The 21711-nt window shown below is 34.0% G+C and overlaps 1 protein-coding gene across 2 annotated transcripts in view; it reads right to left on the bottom strand.

The window, feature by feature from the left end:
• Positions 1–21711, bottom strand: part of LOC118450027 (monocarboxylate transporter 10) — a 97607-nt gene that overhangs the window by 22168 nt on the left and 53728 nt on the right. The window contains exons 2-5 of one of the 2 annotated variants that reach the window (XM_085663720.1): positions 16463–17119; positions 15337–15505; positions 10237–10347; positions 9653–9826 (exon numbers count right to left, since the gene is read on the bottom strand). In XM_085663720.1, the coding sequence (XP_085519846.1) occupies positions 9653–9826; positions 10237–10347; positions 15337–15505; positions 16463–16645 (637 nt within the window). In that variant the 5' untranslated portion in view covers positions 16646–17119. The remainder of the gene's footprint in view (positions 1–9652; positions 9827–10236; positions 10348–15336; positions 15506–16462; positions 17120–21711) is intronic. The other variant, XM_085663721.1, reaches the window with a different exon arrangement.

Here is a 21711-nt window from a genome sequence, read left to right as displayed (position 1 = left end):
TATTTAATTATAATCATCCTTTGGTAAGGAAATGATTAATATTATTTGCCTTTATCGTTTAATTGAATCATCTTAGAAATATTTCAAAGGATAGGTGAAAATGATTTCGTGGCTGTTGGGTAAAGGATTATTCGAGTTATCGAAACAGTCGGTAAGGATTTTCGTGCCAGTGTGTAATCCCAAAGGACAGAATTAATTCGTCGACTTATCGAAGTCGAAACTAGCGCTCTCTGCTACAGGATTTCCTTCCTAAGCGAGTCACTTTATAAAGGCGCCATAGCGTTTGGAACATCGTTAGGGAAAATAAGGATGGTGTGTTTTCGATTAAACCTTCTTTCGAAAAAGGATTACGAATAAAGCCAACATTTTGTTATTAACTTTTTCTCTCGTAAGAGGTAATCGATCTCGTACTTTTTTCTTTTTCTTTCTTTTTTTTTTTTTTTGGAAATTTTTTGATTCGTCCTTTTTTCTTTTCTTTTTTTTTTTTTCTTTTTTTTTTTTTAAATTTTTCATTATCTAAATATTTTCCATTTATTTCTATCCTTTTAACAGTTCTCGTGTAGAGAACTCAAAGTATGAGATCGATGGGTTATACTAATTTAGCTCGAAGTCGACTAATTATCCGTATAGGATTGGAACGTAGATCATTTTCGCGACAGCAGTAATTAGGCATCGAACCGAGGATGCAATTCCGGAGAAAGGACTAAGACGTTCGTGCTAAAGGGTGAATTCTCTTTCTCTCTCTCTCTCTCTCTCTCTCTCTCTCTCTCTCTCTCTCTCTCTCTCTCTCTTTCTCCCGCTCTCTCTCTGTTAGGAAACAGTTGGATATTACTCTGTCAGACGTGCAAACTGAGATGATTTTCATAATATATCGCTCTCTACCAACAAGGTTTCTCATGAGACGCTTTTAGACGGGAAGTTTCGAGTTTAGTTATAGTTTTTTCTTTTCCGTAGATCTACAAAATTATATATATATATATATATTTTTTTTTTTTCTCTTAATATTATTTTTGTAAATATTTTAAAATCCCGTGCCAAAAGTAAATACCATTTTTCTGTAATTTTTTCTCGTATTAATATTTCTATATTTATTGTAAAAAATTCAGAGACCACTTTGATCGATTTAAAAAAGGAAGAAAATTATTTAATTAAAGAAAAAGAACAGTAGAGCGCCCATATACGAACATTAATTACGATTCATTTAACGACATACGAGGGTAATGATGTACGCCAATTTGTACGTGCAATTAACTCGACATATCGAAGACCCTTCTGATCCTTGCAACCGTAATGATTCGTAGGTAGGATACAAATCGACGTTCGCGTTATGATAATTCGCACGTCGGTGCTCGTTAGTCGACGAGCTAGAATCGATTATTTGCCTTTGCGAGAGTCGTTATCGAGTTCTCTCTCTCTTTCTCTCTCTCTCTCTCTCTCTCTCTCTCTCTCTCTCTATTTCAGAGTGTCTTTTAACGAGATAGAGATACAGATAGACAGAGAGAGGATCGATTAACTAGAACGAAAGTTCTCTGTTGTCGAGAGACGTGTTTGCGGTGTAAACTTATTGACGTGTCTTTAGGTTTTGTAACATCCTGTAACGTCCATTTAACTAAGGATATCTAAACACAAGAAACACTTGTTGCTGCTCCAACAAATAAAAATCCAATATATCAAATCGCCACGTACAAGACAAGGCAATAATTTTGATTACCTTGAATTTCATCATACTTTTTTAGAGATATCTTACTACATCATTACTCTGCTCTTCCTTTTCGCTTACTCCGCGCTTACTTTGCGTATTTATTTCAATGCTCTACGACTTTTAGTTCCAGAGATATTCCCATATAAAGGAAAGAGATCGTTATTAACGACTCTTATAAAAAAACTGTCTCTTCGGTAAAAAAAAAAATGTAATTTGTTTACCAATTATTTATTAATTTATATAATTTTATAAATCAGTGGCAATCTGTATTGTTTTGTAACAAAATAAGGTGAATTCAGTTCGTAAGAATTTGTTTATAACAAATTGTTAATTAATTGTTAACAATATTCTTAAAAAATAGAAAAAATTGTGCCATTAAAAATGGTGTTTGAATCAAGTCTGTACGACTTTTAGTTCGAAAGATATCGTCTTGGAAAGATTTTCATTCATAATTCTTATACAGCTGTTCGTAGTATAGTAGTAGTACGAGTGCGTAAATTCTTGGAATTTACGTAGGTCAGTGTGTTGCCAAGTAAATTTGAATGAAATTATGTAGGTCAGTGGGCCAACGTAATTATTTCCCATTATAATGATAATATCTCCGAAACCAATAGTCGTAGAAACTTGAAAAAAAATATCATATTAAAGGGTATCATTTTTTCTATTTGTTAAATATATTGTTAATAATTAATTAACAATTTGTTATAAATAATTTGTTATAAACAATTTCTTGCGAAATAAATTTATCTTATTTTCGCTAAAAAAGGATTTAGATTGCGAATGATTTATAAAATTACATAAATTAATGAAAAATTGATAAACAAATTAGTTTTTTTATATTGTTTTTTTTACATTGTTAAGAATTTTTTTTTCTTTTTCTTTTTCTTCCTTTTATATGGGAATATCTCCGAAAACAAAAGTCCCACAGACTTGAATCAAATATAATATTAAAGGATTTTAATTTTTTCTATTGTTAACAATTAATTAACAATTTGTTACAAACAATTTTTTATAAACAAATTCTTATGAACTAAATTCATCTTATTTCGTTAAAAAGAAATTCAGATTGCGAATAATTTATAAAATTACATAAATTAATGAAAAATGAATAAACAAATTAGTTTTTTATATTGTTTTTTTTTACATTGTTAAGAATCTCCTCTTCCTTTTATATGGGAATATCTCCGGAAAGAAAAGTCGCACAGACTTGAATCAAATATAATATTAAAGGATTTTAATTTTTTCTATTGTTAACAATTAATTAACAATTTGTTATAAACAATTTTTTATAAACAAATTCTTATGAATTAAATTCATCTTATTTCGTTAAAAAGAAATTCAGATTGCGATTGATTTATAAAATTAATAAATAATTAATAAACAATTTTTTTTTTCATCGAAGAAATAATTTTTTATTTATATTAACACCCACATCTTTTACTTGCATGAGAATATCTTCGGAACTAAAAGTCGTAGAAACTTGAAACAAATACGCAAAGTAAGCGCAGAATAATAGGGTAAGGTAAGCGCAGAATAATGATGCAAAGTAAGCTAAGAAACCATCACTCTTTTACTACGGGACTGTCTTTGCGATAAGTAGTATATATATATATATAGTATATATATAGTAGTATATATATATACTACTTATCGCAAAGACAGTCCCGTTATGTTTGAATATTATTATAGCGATGATAGATACGTTGAAGTGTAAAATGGACTAAAAGTTTCTAAGTGATTTTAAAAATCAATTACTCTTTTTCGTGTCTTTTTTAGGATAATTTTTCTTTCTTTTGAGAATGTATAACCACAAGCATAAGAACTTTTTGCTCATCTTATGTATACGAAAAATTAAAACAAATTCGTGATCGTGGTCGTTTGAAAAACATTCTACGAATATCTTGTCAAAGTTTTGAACGTTCTAACGGTCTGCTCGCTCGATTCTGTTCGAAGTATTTTCGAAACTTTGATTTGGTCTAGGAGTAAGAGAAACAAAGAGAGAGAGAGAGAGAGAGAGAGACAGACGATTGCTCGATGAAGTATGAAGCGAGTATATTTCCCAAGTGGCACTTTTCAATCGTCTTTGATGCGAATATAGGAACTTTGCGAGAAAAGCCTCCTTTCTACGCGTTACTCATCCAGAGAAATATTTTGCAAGATCGAAATCAATTCGCCTGACTCTTTGCGAGGTATTGAATCGAACATTTCACACCTCGAAGCATTTTGTATGTTCTACGAATAAAAGAGAAAAAAGCCGATAAAACACACATACATACACACACACACACACACACATGTACATAACGAAAACTTCATAGTTTTAAGATATATAACGGTCAACGTTCAAAAACGATTGAAATATTTCTTCAAAGCGTCGTTATAAAGTAGAGTAAAGCTTTTTGTATCTCGAAGATTCATTGGTGACGAAGAGTCTAGAAAATATGTATAACAAAAAAAGAATGAGTCCAAGTTTTTCTAGAAACGTCGAAGAATTCTATCGTCAAACTGTCAGACGAAAGTCTTTGTTCTTGTTGCTTTCGAGAAGTAGTAGTAGTAATCCTTCTACGTTAACGTATACATATATTTCTTTTACAGTAAAGCTCAACCTACGGGACGCGTCCCTTTTACGTCTATCTTACATCTACCATTCGTGCTTTTATTTCGCAAGAATATTTTGAAAGACATAGAGACCTTAGGCATTTCTGACTTTTCCAGTGACTTCCGTACCTTAGTGTATGTGTGTGTGTGTTTTATTATCGATAAAAATAGTCGTTTGCGAAATATTTTACACATTCGTCGCCGATCTAAAAAAAAAAAGGAAAGAGATGATCTTTCCAAGATTTTCGAACGATCACCAGCGAAATTTTTCTTTGTTTTTAACTCGAAATATGATTTCATAATAATCCTTTTAATTACGAATATATCGTCGTATAGGTTGGTTATTTCCGCTTTTCTAACTAACCTTTTTAAAAACAGCTTGAACGAGCAGTCAATATTGTTGTACAAAAGACAGGATATCGATCAACCTATGTGTTTATAATGCATTACGTAATTAGACCTTGGCCTTCTAATATTAGAAAATTATATAACATATCTTTTTCCTAACGTCGATCCTTTTCATCATTTTATTTTCCTTAGGCTTTAAGAACTAGACGATTTTCTTTGATTTTCGTTATATCCAACGTCTTAACTTTGACGAATGAAGAAGCATATGGTGGTAACTTTTCGGAAACTAGGTCTATCTTCGATTTTCGTCCAGGAATCCCCTTGAATGTGGCTGCGATATCCGTATGTATGTAAGATATACTATCACTATCTAGTAAATCACAGGATGCAGTATATCAGAGAGAAGAAAAAAATCCCTAAAGCTTCGAGTTTTCTTACGTTACCGTTTCTCATGCTTTACGTGGATACCGGTAGCATTATGCATCGCGATTGGATAGAACAACGTTAGACATCGACAAGCCTTACAGAGAATTACATCGAAGGAAAGTTATATAGAGATATCGAGAAGGTGAGAATCTTCTCTACGGAAATAAAAATCCTATCGTTATTTATGATCTATCTATATCCTACAAATATTTCACGTTTATTCTTTAAATATGAATCAGTTGGCGAGAAGTAACAGGAAATGGTGAAAATCAATTCAAGATACCGAATAATAACGTAATACGATTAATTAGAATAATGACGATGTCTATCGATTAATTCGAGCTAAATAATTCAGCCTCCAGCATATTTCGTAATGTTATCTATGCGAATGCGAATCAGGGATGCTGGAACGCAGCAGCTATAAAGAGGGAGAGAGATTATAGCTTACTCTCTCTCTCTCTATCTCTCTCTCTCTCCATCTCTCTTCCTCATTGTTGAAAGACCGATATATTCCATGGGCCAACTTTACATATAACGTCATTACTGTCTGCTATGCGAACACTGTGTATTGTCTCGACTTACTTGCCCATACTTCGCGTACAATGATGCCTAGCGACCGCATTGTCGCATTAAGCACGATGCAAAGGAACGTAGAGAGTAGAGTGAGGGAATAGAACGAAGAGCAGCGGGGACAGGGGAGGGAGGGGAATTTGACCATATTTAACCGTATGATATAAACGAGAACGTATCGTCAAAGGTACGAGCGAATTCGCATCGGATATTTCACTCATTTACTACATATTTCGATCGTTTAGATAAATTTATCACGATGAACGTCATTACTCTTTAATTCAATGAAATTGAATGAAACGTCAAATGAATCTCAACATGAGTTGGAATAAACGAATAAATCTCTTATGATACGTAGTAGGAAAAGAACGTAGATATTGTTTTTCTCTTATGCTCCCAGGAGTCCCTCGGGCAACAGCCCGTGAAAAGTGATATTTTTCTTTTGGACGTTAGGAGATAAAGGAAAAACAAGAGATTTTAACCTTTCGTTGTTTTCTTGTAATCCTTAAAATCGTCACAGAAGAACTTTTTACGTGCTCGCAATTCGAAAGAAAATTTTCAATGATACTAAGGTGAACATAACATATTCACTTCGGCATCGTATATTCTATTCTCATAGAGAATGTAGGCCTTGACCTAAAGTTCAGAAAGGATAATTCATGGTACTTTTCAGTTGGTGGCAAATAAATCCGTATATCTTGAGGTAGAAACCGCTCGTGTGCCAGTAATGGATGAAGAGAGACAGAGACAGAGACAGAGAGACAGAGAGAGAGAGAGAGAGAGACTACTGCGGTCAATGCCGGTTACGCTCGTATATGTCATTAGATAGTGTATGGCGTACTATGTTGCTCCGCATACAGGGATTACCTAGGATGCGGTTGGTACGTACGTAGGTGTGTTCACCAAACGGTAAATACTATCCGATGATTTGGTCTCCCTTAGGGCACAACTCGTACGACAGAATTCCTAACATTTTCTCTTCGGCGATCAAATGTCTGTTTATTTTTTTTTTTTTTTCTTTTTTTCCTTCTAAATGATTCCATGAGTAATATATACATATATATATTTGTTTCTCCTTTTTTTTCTTTTTTCTTTTTTTTTTTTTTTTTTTTTTTCTATATAATTGAGATTAGTTCCTTCGTTAAAATCCATTCGTAATCTCGAGTCTCTCTTTCGCGATCGAAACTTAGCACTTTGTATTTGTAACTTTGCTGTCTATTTTGATCAAAGGGAATGTATAATTGGAATTAAGAAGAAAAGTTGATGTATATTTCGATGGTGGAGGAGGTCGAAGGGCAAGAGAGAAAAGTTGAGGATTAACGTCTTCGCGGTGAGAGAGACACACGGTGAATAAATGACGTTAAAGGAGAAAATTCTTGGTGGGAAAAGTTTTGATGGGAATTCTAAAGGGACGAGATGAAAGTGCGTTTGCGAACTCGCATCATCTTTTCTTTTTTTTCTTTTTTTTTTTTTTTCTTTTTTTTCTTTTCTTTTTTCTCTCTGAATCGCTTAGATACGTATTGCGATATCTCTCTCTCTTTCTCCCTCTCTCTCTCTCTCTCTCTCTCTCTCTTTCTTTCCCTGTTCTCTATCTATCTATCTATATATCTATCTATCTATCTATCCGTCTCCTTCTTTTTCTCTGTTAGTGACGATCGTATTTGGGGGATTATCTCGGGGAATTTCCTGGTGGAAGATTAAACCGTGTCGAAAGTGTGCATGAAATGGATCCTCGCGGAAGGCTAGAAAATTCTTCTTCGTTCCCTCGAGGAAGAAGGCAAAGGAAGCGAGGGACGAAGAAGAGGGAGAGAGAAAGAAGGTATATATGTCTGTGTCAGAGAGAGAGAGAGAGAGAGAAAGAGATACTGCTGGTTGCGCATCGGGATTTAGAAAATGTGTTTTTCCGATCCTCGAGAATGGAAACTTATTTTCTTCCACGGAGTTTCACTTCCTCGAGATTGAGTAAGAACTTCGACAAGTTTTGCCCTGTGCTGTTTCGCGTATGTTAGAAAGAGGAAGAAATAGTTAGTGAGAAAGAGTGAGAAAAAGAGAGAGAAACGAAGGGGGAGAATCGTTTTCGGTATTAGAAATTCGAAAGCTACTTTTCTTTTTTTTTTCTTTTTCTTTTCTTTTCTTTTCTTTTTATGTTCTTTTTAAAAAGAACGATGCTTCGTACAAAACGACTGACCGAGACAAGACGAATGCAATTCGCGAGAACTTTTGCGGATCCATTACTTTTTCAAGTATTTCGAGTCAATTCTATTCCTTTTTTGATTGAAGTTTTTTCAATAAGTGATCGCAGGTTAGAACTAATGATATATATATATATATATATATATATATATATATATGTGTGTGTGCACGAGCATTTCTTCAGTACCTTCTCTTTTACGAGTAATTTGTAATTTATAAATAAATTGAAAAATCATATAAATAGTTAATAATATTACATTGGAAATAATTCTATTTTTTTTTAAAGCTGCGAATTGAATTATATATTATTAATTTGTTTATTAACATTTTTAATTGAGATATCCCTAATAATTTCGTTTCACGTTTGGTTGCATAATAATCACGTCGAAGCATCAGTTTATAGTCGAATAATTTTAATTAGAGCATTTAGAGAAATTAATGATATTTTTCATTTTCTTTTTTGTTTCTCTTGATACGAAATTGTAAACTTTGTTAACATATACTTTCTCAAGTATCTTCCATACTTTAACTTTAATAAGTCTTTGCAACTGTTCTTTATATTAACTTCTTCGTCTAAGTAAATCGATTACAAGTATCACAAGGATTAATAAGTCCGTTAAATTCGTAACTCGAGTTACTCTTCGATGTTGAAAGGATTACTTCCTTGAGAAATGGAATATTAATGAGTTGACTAGATCTGACGTAGAATTTTGGATATAACTCGGTCGATGGTAAAACGATTTTACTCAAATATAATAGATTATCTCGAATTACGAGATTTCATTCTCGATTTCGATAATTATTTCTCGATATATATATATATATATTTCTTTTTTTTTTACAAGCATTATTAGATTTCTTTTTTCCTCATTCCCTTGTTTTATTTACCCTTAAATAAAGTCGAACACGTCGACAATTTCCGGGTTTTCTTGGGTTGTATCGACGATAAGAGCCACCCCATTGGGCTCCGTAGTTCACGTGTGTTTTCCGAAAGCACTTTTCGCCTTTGACCCCAATATTACTACTACCTTTTCTCTCTCCCTCTATTCTAGTAGCTTAAAGGTTAAGTACCAAGGTAACGAGCTCCTGATAAATTGCTACGACAGATTCTTTGAGCTCTGCCATTTATCGATCCTCGATAACACATCTATCTTTATGTGTACATATAAGATATAAGTTACAGCAAAGCAAGTAAGTATACGTACGAACTAATGAGAGAAGAGAACATAAAGCTCCGACATCTCATTGTACTTTACTATAAAGTTATTGGAGCGTTATTTACATCCCCTTGTTGGATTTTTCCTCTCTTGATATCTTGTTATATATCGAAGAATTATCTTTAAGCTAGTATTATATAAAGTTGACAAACTTTGATTAAATTTCTTTCAACTTTGTTATTACGTTTTGAAAAAAAGAAATTGTTTATTATATACTTTATCTTCATACATTTTTTCCGTCTCTATGACAATTCTTAATTGAAAATTATAATTAGTTGTCAACCGTCTTTTTCTTTTTTTCATTTCTTTTCTTTTTTTTATTTCTTTTCTTTCTTTCATTTTTTTATTGAAATTATGAGCGACTCGAACAAAAGATTATTTTTTCATCGTACAACTATGCCTTACATTCTAAAACTTATGAAATATGTACGAGCATTGTTTGTAGAGACCAACCATGGTAGAGGAGTGAATTCAAATTTAAATATACCAACTTCTTCGAAATTTTTGTCTGCCATTTTTTTTCTTTCTTTATTTCTCTATTTTCTTTTTTTTTATTTTTTATTTTTGTTTTAAGACAGAAAAATAAAGAACAACGTACCTATGTCCATTATATGTACGTCGCCAAAATGACGTGTAGCATAAAGATGAAGAAAGCCGAAGGCGAGCTGCATTCCTGTAGTGAGCAACAGGGCGAGAAAGCCAGCTGCACATACCAACCAACCCCAACCACCTTCCGGGTAGAAATGCGCTCGCATACCAGCGACGTCTATGCCTGATAGAAGAAAAGATTATCTTCTAAACGACGACGTCTTATTAGATCTAATCTAATTAACTGTTAAATATTTTCATCGCGAATATTAAAGAAAAATTATTTTTCTCATATAATTTTTTTTTCTTTTTTTTTTCTTTCTTTTTTTTTTCATTTAATTTACGTGACATTCCAATCGTTCGAAAAAGGATGCATTAGAAATCGTAAATAAGATCAAGTTTGATTTTCAAACGATAATCTCGTCGCTCGGTATACTTTCTTAAAACAAACGTTATATTTGCATAAGTTCGAAGATTCGATATTATGTGAAAAAATCAAATACGTTATTATTCTGTAAGCTTTTTCAATGTTAGTAAGAAAATATCAGATTTTGACGTTGTTGTTTTATCTAATATATGACGTTATTTTTATACCTGTACGTCGCAATGCGGGAACACAACGATGAAGAGTTCGTAAATCACCAAGGACCCAGTTAGCGTTCCCTGCCAAGCTTTCTTCCGTGTCCGTATATCGTATACGAGTGTCTGAAAAAGGATCACAAATAAAGAGAAAAAAATATAGATCAAATCGATCTTTTGATATTATCGTAGTTAACTTCAATCTCAAAAATCATTTCGATCTTCTCGAATTTGTTACTTTAATTATTTTTATATCAAAGATGACTATGGATAACTCGACGAAATTCTAAAACGAATTAAAAAAAAAAAAAAAAAAAAAAAAAAAAAAATTGCTAGATAAACGTAGCACACATTGATATCTTCGTAACAACCATAAGCGCAATTATTCTCCATGGTAGACATTATTTAGACGTATATTCGTTCATAAATAGATCCGATTTATATAAGAGATCGATAATTGACATAATACTCATGTCTACGAGATGTATTGGATGTCATGAAAAGGATTTAAAAGGAATGAGATCTTTCTTGTGTAAAAAGATAAAGAAAAAAAAAAAAAAAGAAAAAAAAAAAACAAAAACAAAAACAAAAACAAAAATAGAAACAGTACAAGAAAAAAAAAAAAGAAAAAGAAAGTTCACTTCTTAGGAAATACCAAAGTAGCTCGTATGTAAATTAAGCGCACGGTTGCGAATCGTCGTAGTTTCTTTTTCAAGAGTTGTTGACGAGGAAATAGAAAGAAGAAGAAGAAGAAGAAGAAGAGGGAGAAAAAAGATGAAAGTAGTAGGGTATTAAAAAGAAGGAATTGGAAAGGGTAGAACGGTGGTGCATCTTCTTAAGGAGCTCCAACGGGATATTTTTCGGCTTCGTACCATGTATTTGCGTGCTCCAGACAGCTGAAGACGACAAGAAAGAGAGAGAGAGAGAGAGAGAGAGAGATACAAAATGAAAAGAGAAAAAGAAGACGAGTAATAGAAATAGGGAGAGGGAGAGAGAGAGAGAGAGTTAGATAACATTTTACATGAACTCCGGTGAAAGGATCGAAGGATCGTATTCCTTCGAATTATTTTCTCATGGTTTAGCAATGGTAGATATTTATATATATATATATATATATATATATATATATATATATATATACATCTAAATATATATTTATTCATATGCGTAATCGTAGATATATCTTTGGTAAATAAGAAAAATATATTTCTTCTTTAGCAAAGTATTTCCTTCGTACATCTAACAATTTCGAGTTTTCTCTTTTCTTCAAATTGATCTAAGTTATATTGCAATATTAACTGGGAGCACATCTAACATTTTCGATATTGACAATGCGACATCGAATTATCGATTTTCGATAAGTCCGAGAGGGTATATTGTCGGGTATTTAACGTAAGAATTTCTATGGGGATTTATCGGTTATATTAAAAATCCCCATTCTTCTGTTTTATTTTATATACTGGTATGTTAATACGTACATTATTGCTTATATCTTTGTAATCAAATACCTTTCTCTCCCTCTTTCTCTCTCTCTCTCTCTTTCTCTTCGTATAACGTATGAGAAAGTGTGTGAGAAAAAAGGAGAATATTTTTTAATGGAAAGGAAAGAGATGAGAGAAAGACTTAGGTCAAAGTGTTCATGAAAGGCAGATGACAGTATACCGTGCAAGGGCAGAAAAGCGATGGCACTTTAAGTAAAAGGTAAAGAGAAAAGGGCTTTGGATGACTGTAAAGTGGAAAGTGAGATCGTACCGACTCGTCAAAAATCACGAATTTAAGTATAAAATGCAATGAATACGTGGCTTTTCTTTTAATTCAATTCTCATTTCTTTCTTTCTTTCTTTTTATTTTTCCTTTTCTTTCCTTTTCCTTACTCATAATTCCAACATCTATTTTTATCACTTCAGATCTGTTTCTGACCTCTTTTCTCTTCCTTTCTTTTCTTTTTATTTTTTTTTTTTTTTTTTTTTTTTTTCTTTTAAAAGTTTAATTGTTAGTTAGATTTGAATCGAATAATTACACGTGTTCCATCATAATCTCGAGGAAAGCGGCTTAAAAAATAATGCGGAACAAATTTTTACTCGTGAAAGAAGCGAAAAGAGATAAAGAGGATGATCTACTAGACTGAGAGAGAGAGAGAGAGAGAGAAAGAGAGAGAGAGTGAAAGGTAAAGAGAGAAAGGGAGAGAAAGGGCTGACAATGAGAGAGTCAGTGACGCGCCGTAGCAAAGGTGCTGAAAAACGGGTCAATGATTGTGAAATAGAGAAGTGGAAATATTTCACGTGCGGACTTGCGAATTTCAAAAAAAGTTTCTAGGCTCTTGTAGTTTTACAGTTTGAAGCCAAAAAGAAAAAAAAAGAAAAAAGAAAAGAAAGAAAGGAAAAAGAAAAAAGAAAAAAGAAAAAAGAATAGACCAAAAAGTTTCGAAAAAATAATAATTTTTAGAATCACTCGGGCACATTTTGGTCTTTATCTCCTGTAAAGAGAATTATAAAAAATAAAACGCGTTTGGAAAAATTGTTGAGAACAATTAAAATTGAAATTTGATATAAACGATTAATTAATCCGATCTTTATTAGGACGTGAAGTATGATGTTTTTAATGACTTTCTCTCTCTCTCTCTCTCTCTCTTTCTCTTCATCTTTCTCTGAACAATGATAAAAACTAGTACCTTGTGCCAAGAGAAAGAGAGAAATATCGCTGAAAATGGAGTTTTGCTATAAAAATCCTGACACTTCTGGATATGAAATTACCGTGGAAGGAATTACAAGGCCGCCATTAGGTAACTCGCAAAAGTGTGCTGGGCATAAAAATTGCTGACGAGCTCGTACCGAAAGGACTCGAGGAAACGATTAAATTGAATTTCACGGTTCTCTCGGTACGACAAAATATCTTTGAAAATGAATTGTGACCTTTCGATTGGATGACAGTTTTTCTTGATCTCTCTTTCTCTTTTTTTCTCTTATCGATATTTAAATATTATCGATTCAATTTTGGAGGAGGATATCTTGCTAAATTATTTCGTGTGAATAGATAAAGGATCTTGATAAAAATTATTGAACATTTAAAAAAAATTTATTGTTTGTATAACGACGAACAAATACTTGAGTATTAATTTAATGATTACATTAGAAAATAACATATATACATACATACATTATATATATATATATACATATACTATATGTATGTATATATATATATACATACATTATATATATATATATATATATATATATATGTATATATATATATATAATTTCTATATTTCATATGAATTTTCCATGACGATAAACAGCCATTAAAGCGGTACACTTGTTTTCCTTTTTCACGTATGTTGTTTTACAAAGCGTTGTAATCTAAACTAGCACGAACGACTGTACTTTCATATTTCGCATATTACGCGATTTCTCGCGCCTTGCTTTCTCTCTCTCTCTCTCTCACTCTCTCTCTCTCTCTCTCTCTTTCCCTCTCTTTCTCTCTCATTTGGATTATCCAAGTTTCACCATAAACTCGCGATAATAACGCTGTAACGTTTTCTACTCGCACGATGAACTTTGCCCTTTTGGAATAATATTGTGTTCCATTTCTCTTCGCCCCGTTCTTATTCATCCTTCCTTCTCTTCCTCTCTCTCTCTCTCTCTCTCTCTCTCTCTCTCTCTTTCTTTCTTTCTTTCTTTCTCTATTTCTCTCTCTTCTATTGTTAACGATTAAACGAAACTGCATTCGTACTTTGGTAAACCTATCGATCGTACTTTCATCACTTTTCCGTTCCGATCAAAGATTAAACTCTTTAGAATGCAACTAAGAGCGTACTAAATTTTACCTCTCGAAAAGTTTCCTCTCTACGGTATAAAAGCTTGTAGAAAACTTGAGCAGATGGATGGGCTTCGATTTTCGTCCTTGTCGCGGTTGTATTCCATAGATTGTTGGGTTGGAGGGTGGATAGTAGGCAGTTAGCATACGACGTAGAAAAATGATAGCATAAAATGGAAGAAAAGCTTGCTCCCTTTACGTTACCAACGAGGAATACGTGTTCTCTTTTCGAATTTTCTAAAGGTTCTGTCCTAACTCCTCTCTCTTTCTCTCTCTCTTTCTCTTTTTCTCGTATACTTCGCATATTATCCGATTTTCCGCGTCGTGCTTTCAGCTGAAATCCAACTACAACTTCTAACGTTAAGCTATGGTAATAATGTTCCTACGTTTTTCCAAGTGTACTCTAAGGAACTTTCAAATAATGTCAATCTTACAAGATTTCTTTTTTTTTTTTCTCTCTCTCTCTTTTTCTCCTTCCTTTTTTTCTTCCTTCTTTTTTTCTTAAACTTCCCAGAGAAAAGATTCTTTCATCGTGATTCGAACGAACGTATATCACGCTCGCTATAATAATTTATCATAAAAACGATCGTTTGAGAAGTAATTTTTGACAGGGTGTTCATTATCATCCTTCTATTAAAATTTTACAAGTAGACTTCTTTTTTCAAGTAGTCTCTTCTACCAGCATCGATCCTTTGACTCCTTTCTTTTCTTATTGTTAGGTATTTTCATCTCGCTTCAATATATTAACGAGTTCGACGTTTTCAAAGAGTATAAAGAAGCGAGAGGAAGAGAGAAAGAGAGAGAGAGAGAGAGAAAGAGAGAGAGAGAGAGAGTGAGAGAGAGAGACAGAGAGAGAGGGAGAGCGAAAGAGAGAGAGCGAGGGAGAGCGAAAGAGAGACAGAGAGAGAGAGAGGGAGAGCGAAAGAGAGAGAGAGAGAGAGAGAGAGAGAGAACAATGATCTTTCATCAAAAATAAAGAACGAATTATTGCTATAGAGAATATAAACGTAATACTTAGACATGTAATGGATGAAGAACAAATACGGAACGTGGTTTTAACGAAGATATCAGAGAGCCAATTTCGCTTAGCTTTTTACATATTCATGTCGCAAGGGACGAACATACCTGCTACTACTATTTCATAGACAAAGTGTTTTACAGGAATTAGTCCTTATATATATGTGTGTATATATGGCCCTTATATATATGTATATATATATATATATACACGCACGCACATAATAATTTTCATAAAATGGCTGAGATTTATGCTAATTGAAAACTGAAATGATAACTCACCGCCATGGTAGGAACTCCGATGTGGTGTATAAGTTCCGTTCTGTTGTTGACCCTCTGTACAATGACTTGGTGTATAATACTGCATAGGATGATGCACATAATTGTTAGGTGTGTTCGATGCGTGCACGGGATGGCAGTGTATACATCTTTGCGGTGTCTCTTGTGGACACTAAAAAGAAAAAAAAAAAGAAAAAGAAAAAGAAAAGAAAAGAAAAACAAAACAAAAGAAGAAATATACCACAAATTTGTTTTCTCTCGAAATAGAATTTTTCTGGACGTACGTATGAACACACACGTACATATTTATACACACGAACACATACATACACGCGTGTACAAACATCGGATATAAAGTAAAACTAGCTTGAGGATAATTAGAGCACTGTGTACCTATATGCAATACGAACGCGTCGTTTCTATAGCTTCGCAATCAGGCCTATTACGGAAGAGGATATCTCTATTGGCTATTGTATCCCATCGTAGAGACCCTATCGCATCTATATTCCACTGGTAATTCCCTTTATATTGGCTATTTTCGAATAGACTTGGGTATATGTAGATCTCTCGATATCATTCAAATTGATCAACCAAAAGAAGTCCCGCAAATTATTGTCGAGATTTTTAATTTAACGTGAATATTAATTGTGGTCGTGTATAAAAATCGGGAGAGAGAGAGAGAGAGAGAGAAAAAAGAGAGAGAGAGAGAGAGAGGAGTGGGGATAACAGTTTGAGGTGTAAAAGAAAAAAGAAGAGAAAGAATAGAGAGATAGTTGAAAGTAACTTTTTGATATCGGAATGTCGAAGTGCTCGAAGAATCGTCGAACTATTACATTTAAAATTGTATGCTGTGGTTCAGTGAACGAGAAAGAAAAAGTCCTCTCTCTCTCTCTTTCTCTCTCTCTCTCTCTCTCTCTCTCTCTCTCTCTCTCTCTCTCGAGTCGAAGAGCATTTCATCGTAATTTAACAAAACGTTGTTCGACTCAAAGAGAAAAGATTGGATGTGGATGGATGAAGCAGGAAAAGTGAGAGAGAGAGAGAGAGAGAGAGAGAGAGAGAGAGAGAGAGAGAGAGAGAGAGAGAGTGAGAGAGAGATAAAGGAAAACATAGTCATCTTGCGTCTTGTTACCTGTATGGAATGCTGGGAACGTAAGGATCGTATCGAGCCAGCTGGATGAAGAGAAGGTACACTGCCCCCGAAACTCATCGCGGAGTTTCTGCATCCAACAGTAGTACCGGGGGTGGACCAACCCCCTCTAACGCTCGCTGCCGTAGTCCACCCCATCCCGCTTCCACACTCGTCCACCAACATTTTCACGATAATGCGCACCACATTTTATTGCCACTGTACCTACGTTTTCTTACGCTCCGATGCGCATTCTCAATAAGGAGAAGGATGAGTAGGATGAGAAGAAGAAGGAGGAGATTGAGGAAAAGGAAGACGCTGCCGTGTTATCGAAGAAGAAGACGAAGAGGACGAAGACGACGGCGTGATGGTGATGGTGGTGGTGGTGGTGGTGTTGGTGGTGGTGGTGGTGGTGGTGGTGATGGTGGCACCTTCTTCCTTCTATTCTATCGTTTGTGTCGATATCTTCGAAGAGAAAAAAGAGTCGGCCATTTTTCGACCCATCCCTTCTCGACATATTTCCTTTTCTTCTTCCTTTATTTCCAACAATCTTCTTCTTCTTCTTCTTCTTCTTCTTCTTCTTCTTCTTCTTCTTCTTCTTCTTCTTCTTCTTCTTCTTCTTCTTCTTCTTCTTCTTCTTCTATCTTACTTTTCTTTTTTCTGTAATCAAAAAGGATAAAAAAAAATGAATATACGATCTCTATTATACATTCTTCTTAATCCTATCAGTTCTATAAACCATTGTCTTTCATATAAAAAATAATTCAATCCCTTTTATATAAATATAATACGTATGGGATAATATAAAATTGTTAGAGAGAGAGAGAGAGAGAGAGAGAGAGAGAGAGAGAGAGAGAGAGAGATATGTGAAAAAACTGAAGTATAGCAAAAAGTATCTCAGGATTATCTAGACCATTGCTCTTTTCATTTTGTTTTGTTCATAGTTAGTAAAGTAGCGAGAGATACGGGGATTATAAACGATCAGTGGTGAACATGGTTTACAAAAAAAAAAAAATGTCATTCTCGTAACGCCATTCATGAATAAAACGCATGGACTTTGGCAATAGGATTTGTTGAGAGAATTTCCAACAGCGGATTCGCGCGTTTAAAGCATTTCGGTTTATAACGAGAGAGAGAGAGAGAGAGAGAGAGAGAAAGAGGGGGAGGGGAAGATATGTTATATGTATATATTTGCACGTATTGCATCGATATTGACAAATTCGTAGTGCAACGAAACGTAAGCATTTACATATATATATATATACCTTTTTAAACAGTTAAATTTGATTCTCCTAGAGAATTCAAAAATATATTTCAAATGTTTTAACTCAATACCATGTCAAATGTGAAATATGTAACAAATGTGAGAACAATTGGTATTATTTTTCTGGCGCCATTGGTACGTGCTCTATAAATATCAAATATCCACTGACATTTACGTTTTGTAATCATTCTGCAATCATCTCATTTCCATTTCTTTTTAATGGAATGATAATTTCATTTTTGCTCGTCGATAAATAAGATGGAGTGAGAATAATATATTATTTTTGCGGAAGAGTTAAGAAACGGATAAATAATCAGATAGACAGAAAAAGAGAAAAAGAGAAAAAGAGAGAGAGAGAGAGAGAGAGAGAGAGAGAAAGAAGAGAAAGAATATACACCGAAAGATCGAACGAAATGAAAAGTCGTAATAGAGAATCGTATCCAATTAAATTATATCTTTCCCCTTTTGTGTGTTATTGTCGCGAGTTCTCGTAGGAATAAAAATTGGCGGTGTAATTAGCCGTCTCTTTCTCTTGGGTTGCTAAAAAAATACGTGTCTCGTAAAAAAAGAAAAAGTAAGAAAAAAAAGAAAAAAGTGACGCTTATTAAAACCTTGCCTAGCAGAACTCCTTGCAATTACTAACATTCTCTCTCTCTCTCTTTCTCTCTCTCTCTCTCCCTCTTTTCTCATCCTTCTTTTTCCCTTTCCCTTGGTTCATGTCGTTGTCAGAAACCCTCCTACTAGGTAGTTCCTTCTCCGAGCGTATTCTGGCATCGGTATGCAGAAGTCGCGCCGCAGGCCTGTCGTAGGCGTTTTTGAAATATCTGTAATAATTCCGTGCATGCACGGTATGATAACGACGTCACGGCCGCGTCTACGTTAATTGGAATATCGCGTATACTATGTTGAGTCATTGTTGTGTATGTATGTCTCTCTCTCTCTCTCTCTGTCCCTTTCTCTCTCTCTCTCTCTCTCTCTCTCTCACTCTCTCTCTCTTTCTCTCTTTCTCTTTCTCACACAGAAACGCACACTCTCGATCGTTAAAAGTATCGATTGTGCAAACAACTGCATCGAACGTATTCGTCGTCGTCGTCGTCGTCGTCGTCGTCGCCGTCATCGTTATAGTAGTAGTAGTAGTAGTATTAGTATTAGTAGTAGTAGTAGTAGTAGTTGTTGTAGTAATAGTAGTAGGAGTAACACCAGCAGCAGTAGTTGTCATCGATGCCGGTTTCGTCGATTTAATTAAAATCGTTACGAATTTAATTAATTTGCCTTTACAGAACGCCACGAGCCATAGTCATACAAATGCCATTGGTATTCGCTATATACGTCCCCGTTTTCATCTTTCTTTTCATATACTCTTCTCTCTCTCTCTCTCTCTCTCTCTCTCTTTCTCTCTCTCTCTCACTCTCTTTCTCTCTCTTTCTCTCTCTCGCTGGTGAAAACAGGATAGAAAAGAGAAGATATTTTGATGCGTTTCTGCTCGGTACATTCGTTATGGATCGATTCAATTTTTATTACATTGCAACCATGCGAGTTCAAGTTATCTTTCGTCGTCGTTCACGTCTTCGTTCTTCATGCAATATGTATTGCGAAAAGTAAATAATAGAAAATGGGTAGAGATGTATGACAAACGATCGGAAAAATTCTCACTGTGATACGTACGTATATATACATGTATGTATATTTACGTTGTGTTGTAAGAGAAGGAGATAGGCAGAAAGAGAGAGAGAGAGAGAGAGAGAGAGAGAGCGAGAAAGAGAGAGAGGTTAAGCTTGTTATTTGCCTCTCTTCTAAAATACGGTAACAAAAAGAAATAGAAAAATAAAAAAAAAATATATTAATTGTAAACGTGAACGTGCACGTAACGTATGTATAATGTGTGCGTAACCTTCCACGTGTAAAATATAGACAAGCCAAAGTCAAATCAAAAAGGTAAATAGAAAATTTTCGGTCATCCTATCTAAAGCTTATGTAAACAAAGAGGAAGAGAAGTGGATAGAGATACAAAGAGGGATGAGAGTAGGGAGAAAAGGTGACTCCGAGTATAATATCAAACAGAAATTCTAAACTTAATATCTTAGTCAACGTTTGACTGCTGATCTTACAACAATTAATATCTTAGTTGTTTACGATATTTCGCTAAGTACCGATCATTATTTCGTATTATGCTATTATGTTTCTAACAGCGTTTTTAGTGATGTATATATATATATATGAGCCGTTTATTTTGAAAGTAATCTAACTCCATTTATCTTCAAATCGAGATATTTAAAGGTTTGCGTTTCAATGAATTTAAAAATATACGTATAGGATACTAATGAGTCATATTACGTAAGTGTATCTAAGGGTGTTAAATTTATAGTTCCTAGTAAGATAGTGACAATTATTAAGTGAATAATATGCGTTTTCTTATCAAGAATGAAGTTAGGCCACTTTCAAAATTAACAATCAGATTCATTATAAAATTTGAAGGTGCCCAAGTCCATTCAACATAATTTAATATGCTTCAAATTGAAAAAAACAATACTCAATTTATTTTACATATCTTTAAAACACATCGAAAACATAATTTATGCGATTCAAAATATTTTTTAACTACATAACGTACAAAATTACAAACATAAATTTATTACAAAACAATTTACTACTCATGTAGATTTTGTGTGTGTAAAAGGAATTTGAAGAAATCATGATGTTCCGTTGGTATATATCGTAATATTATATATTTATATATAGTATTTATTACGTCGAGGAAAAAGCATAACGTGTTCTATATTTGAAAGTATATTAATGCGCCAGCACTCTCGCGCGTTAGCTTTCCACGAAATGTATTAATAATTTATTTTAATTAAATAAGATTCATGATTTCCCTATTTCACTTTCTCTTTCTCTCTCTCTCTCTCTCTTTCTCTCTCTCTCTCTCTCTCTCTCTTTCTCTCTCTCTCTCTCTCTCTCAGCGTTCCTCAAATTTCGAAATGACGGATCGAATTTACGTGTCTCCTCGCTAACTAGAACTGACGTCTGAGTAAAATTATTTTATATATACATGCAAATTTATTATTAATATGGATTGACTCGGCACACTAATTATTCATCGAAATAAATGTTAGAAGTAGAAGATTTATATGTAAGTATTTTAAGGCAATTTTCTTTAACCTATTATATTATTATAATAATTCTTTACACGTTATCGCTTGCATTTATATTAATAATAACTCGACAAAACGTATACTTATTAAATAATAATATGTACGTAAACGATGAGCAACGCGTGTTAAGGTTTTTAACGTTTACATTTATTCCCAAGGATAGAGGGAAAGAGAAAATCGACGCATCTACGCGTGTACGGCACTAATGTTTTAGTACCCTCACCGCCAATGGAATTAGCTTATCGTGTAGCAGTCGTTAAACGAATGGTTAATGTACGTAAAATCCAATTAGCACTGGCCGCGGTTATATTCTCATATAGAGTTGCAATCGCTAATCAGGCATTATTTATGTTAACGATGCAACAGGTTCGTAAAGGAAAAAAAAAAAAAAAAGAAAAAAAGAGTGCGTGTAGGAGTTTCAGTCGATGATCAAAAAGAAAAGAAAAGAAAAGAAAAGAAAAGAAAAGATTTTTTTTTCAGATCGATTAACGATTCTTATCGTACGTCTTGTTTAACCAAAGTCTTTACAGTCGAAAAGTAGAGTCCCTCTATTAAAATGATCCTAGCCAAGGGAAAGAAAGCTATAGGAAGTTTCGATCGGTTGGTCGTCCCTAGATAGAGGAAGAGGTGATGAGGGATGAGGATGCTGCGGAATATAGAAAGAGGGGAGGAAGAGGTGGAAGAGGAGGAAGAGTGAGGAGGAGGAGCAGGAGGAGGAGGACGGCCAGCGTAATCCCACTAGATTGAATCCACCCTCGAACTCTGGCCAGCCGGCTGCATGATGTTGCCGGATGATCGTGTAACCGTCGCTAGAAGGAAGGACCGTATCATCCACC

This window comes from Vespa mandarinia, chromosome 23 (assembly GCF_050613455.1).
Source record: "Vespa mandarinia isolate Hongniang chromosome 23, ASM5061345v1, whole genome shotgun sequence".
Lineage (NCBI taxonomy): Eukaryota > Metazoa > Arthropoda > Insecta > Hymenoptera > Vespidae > Vespa > Vespa mandarinia.
The sequence above is the reverse complement of the archived record's forward strand: the minus strand, read 5'-3'. Positions and strand labels throughout refer to the sequence as shown.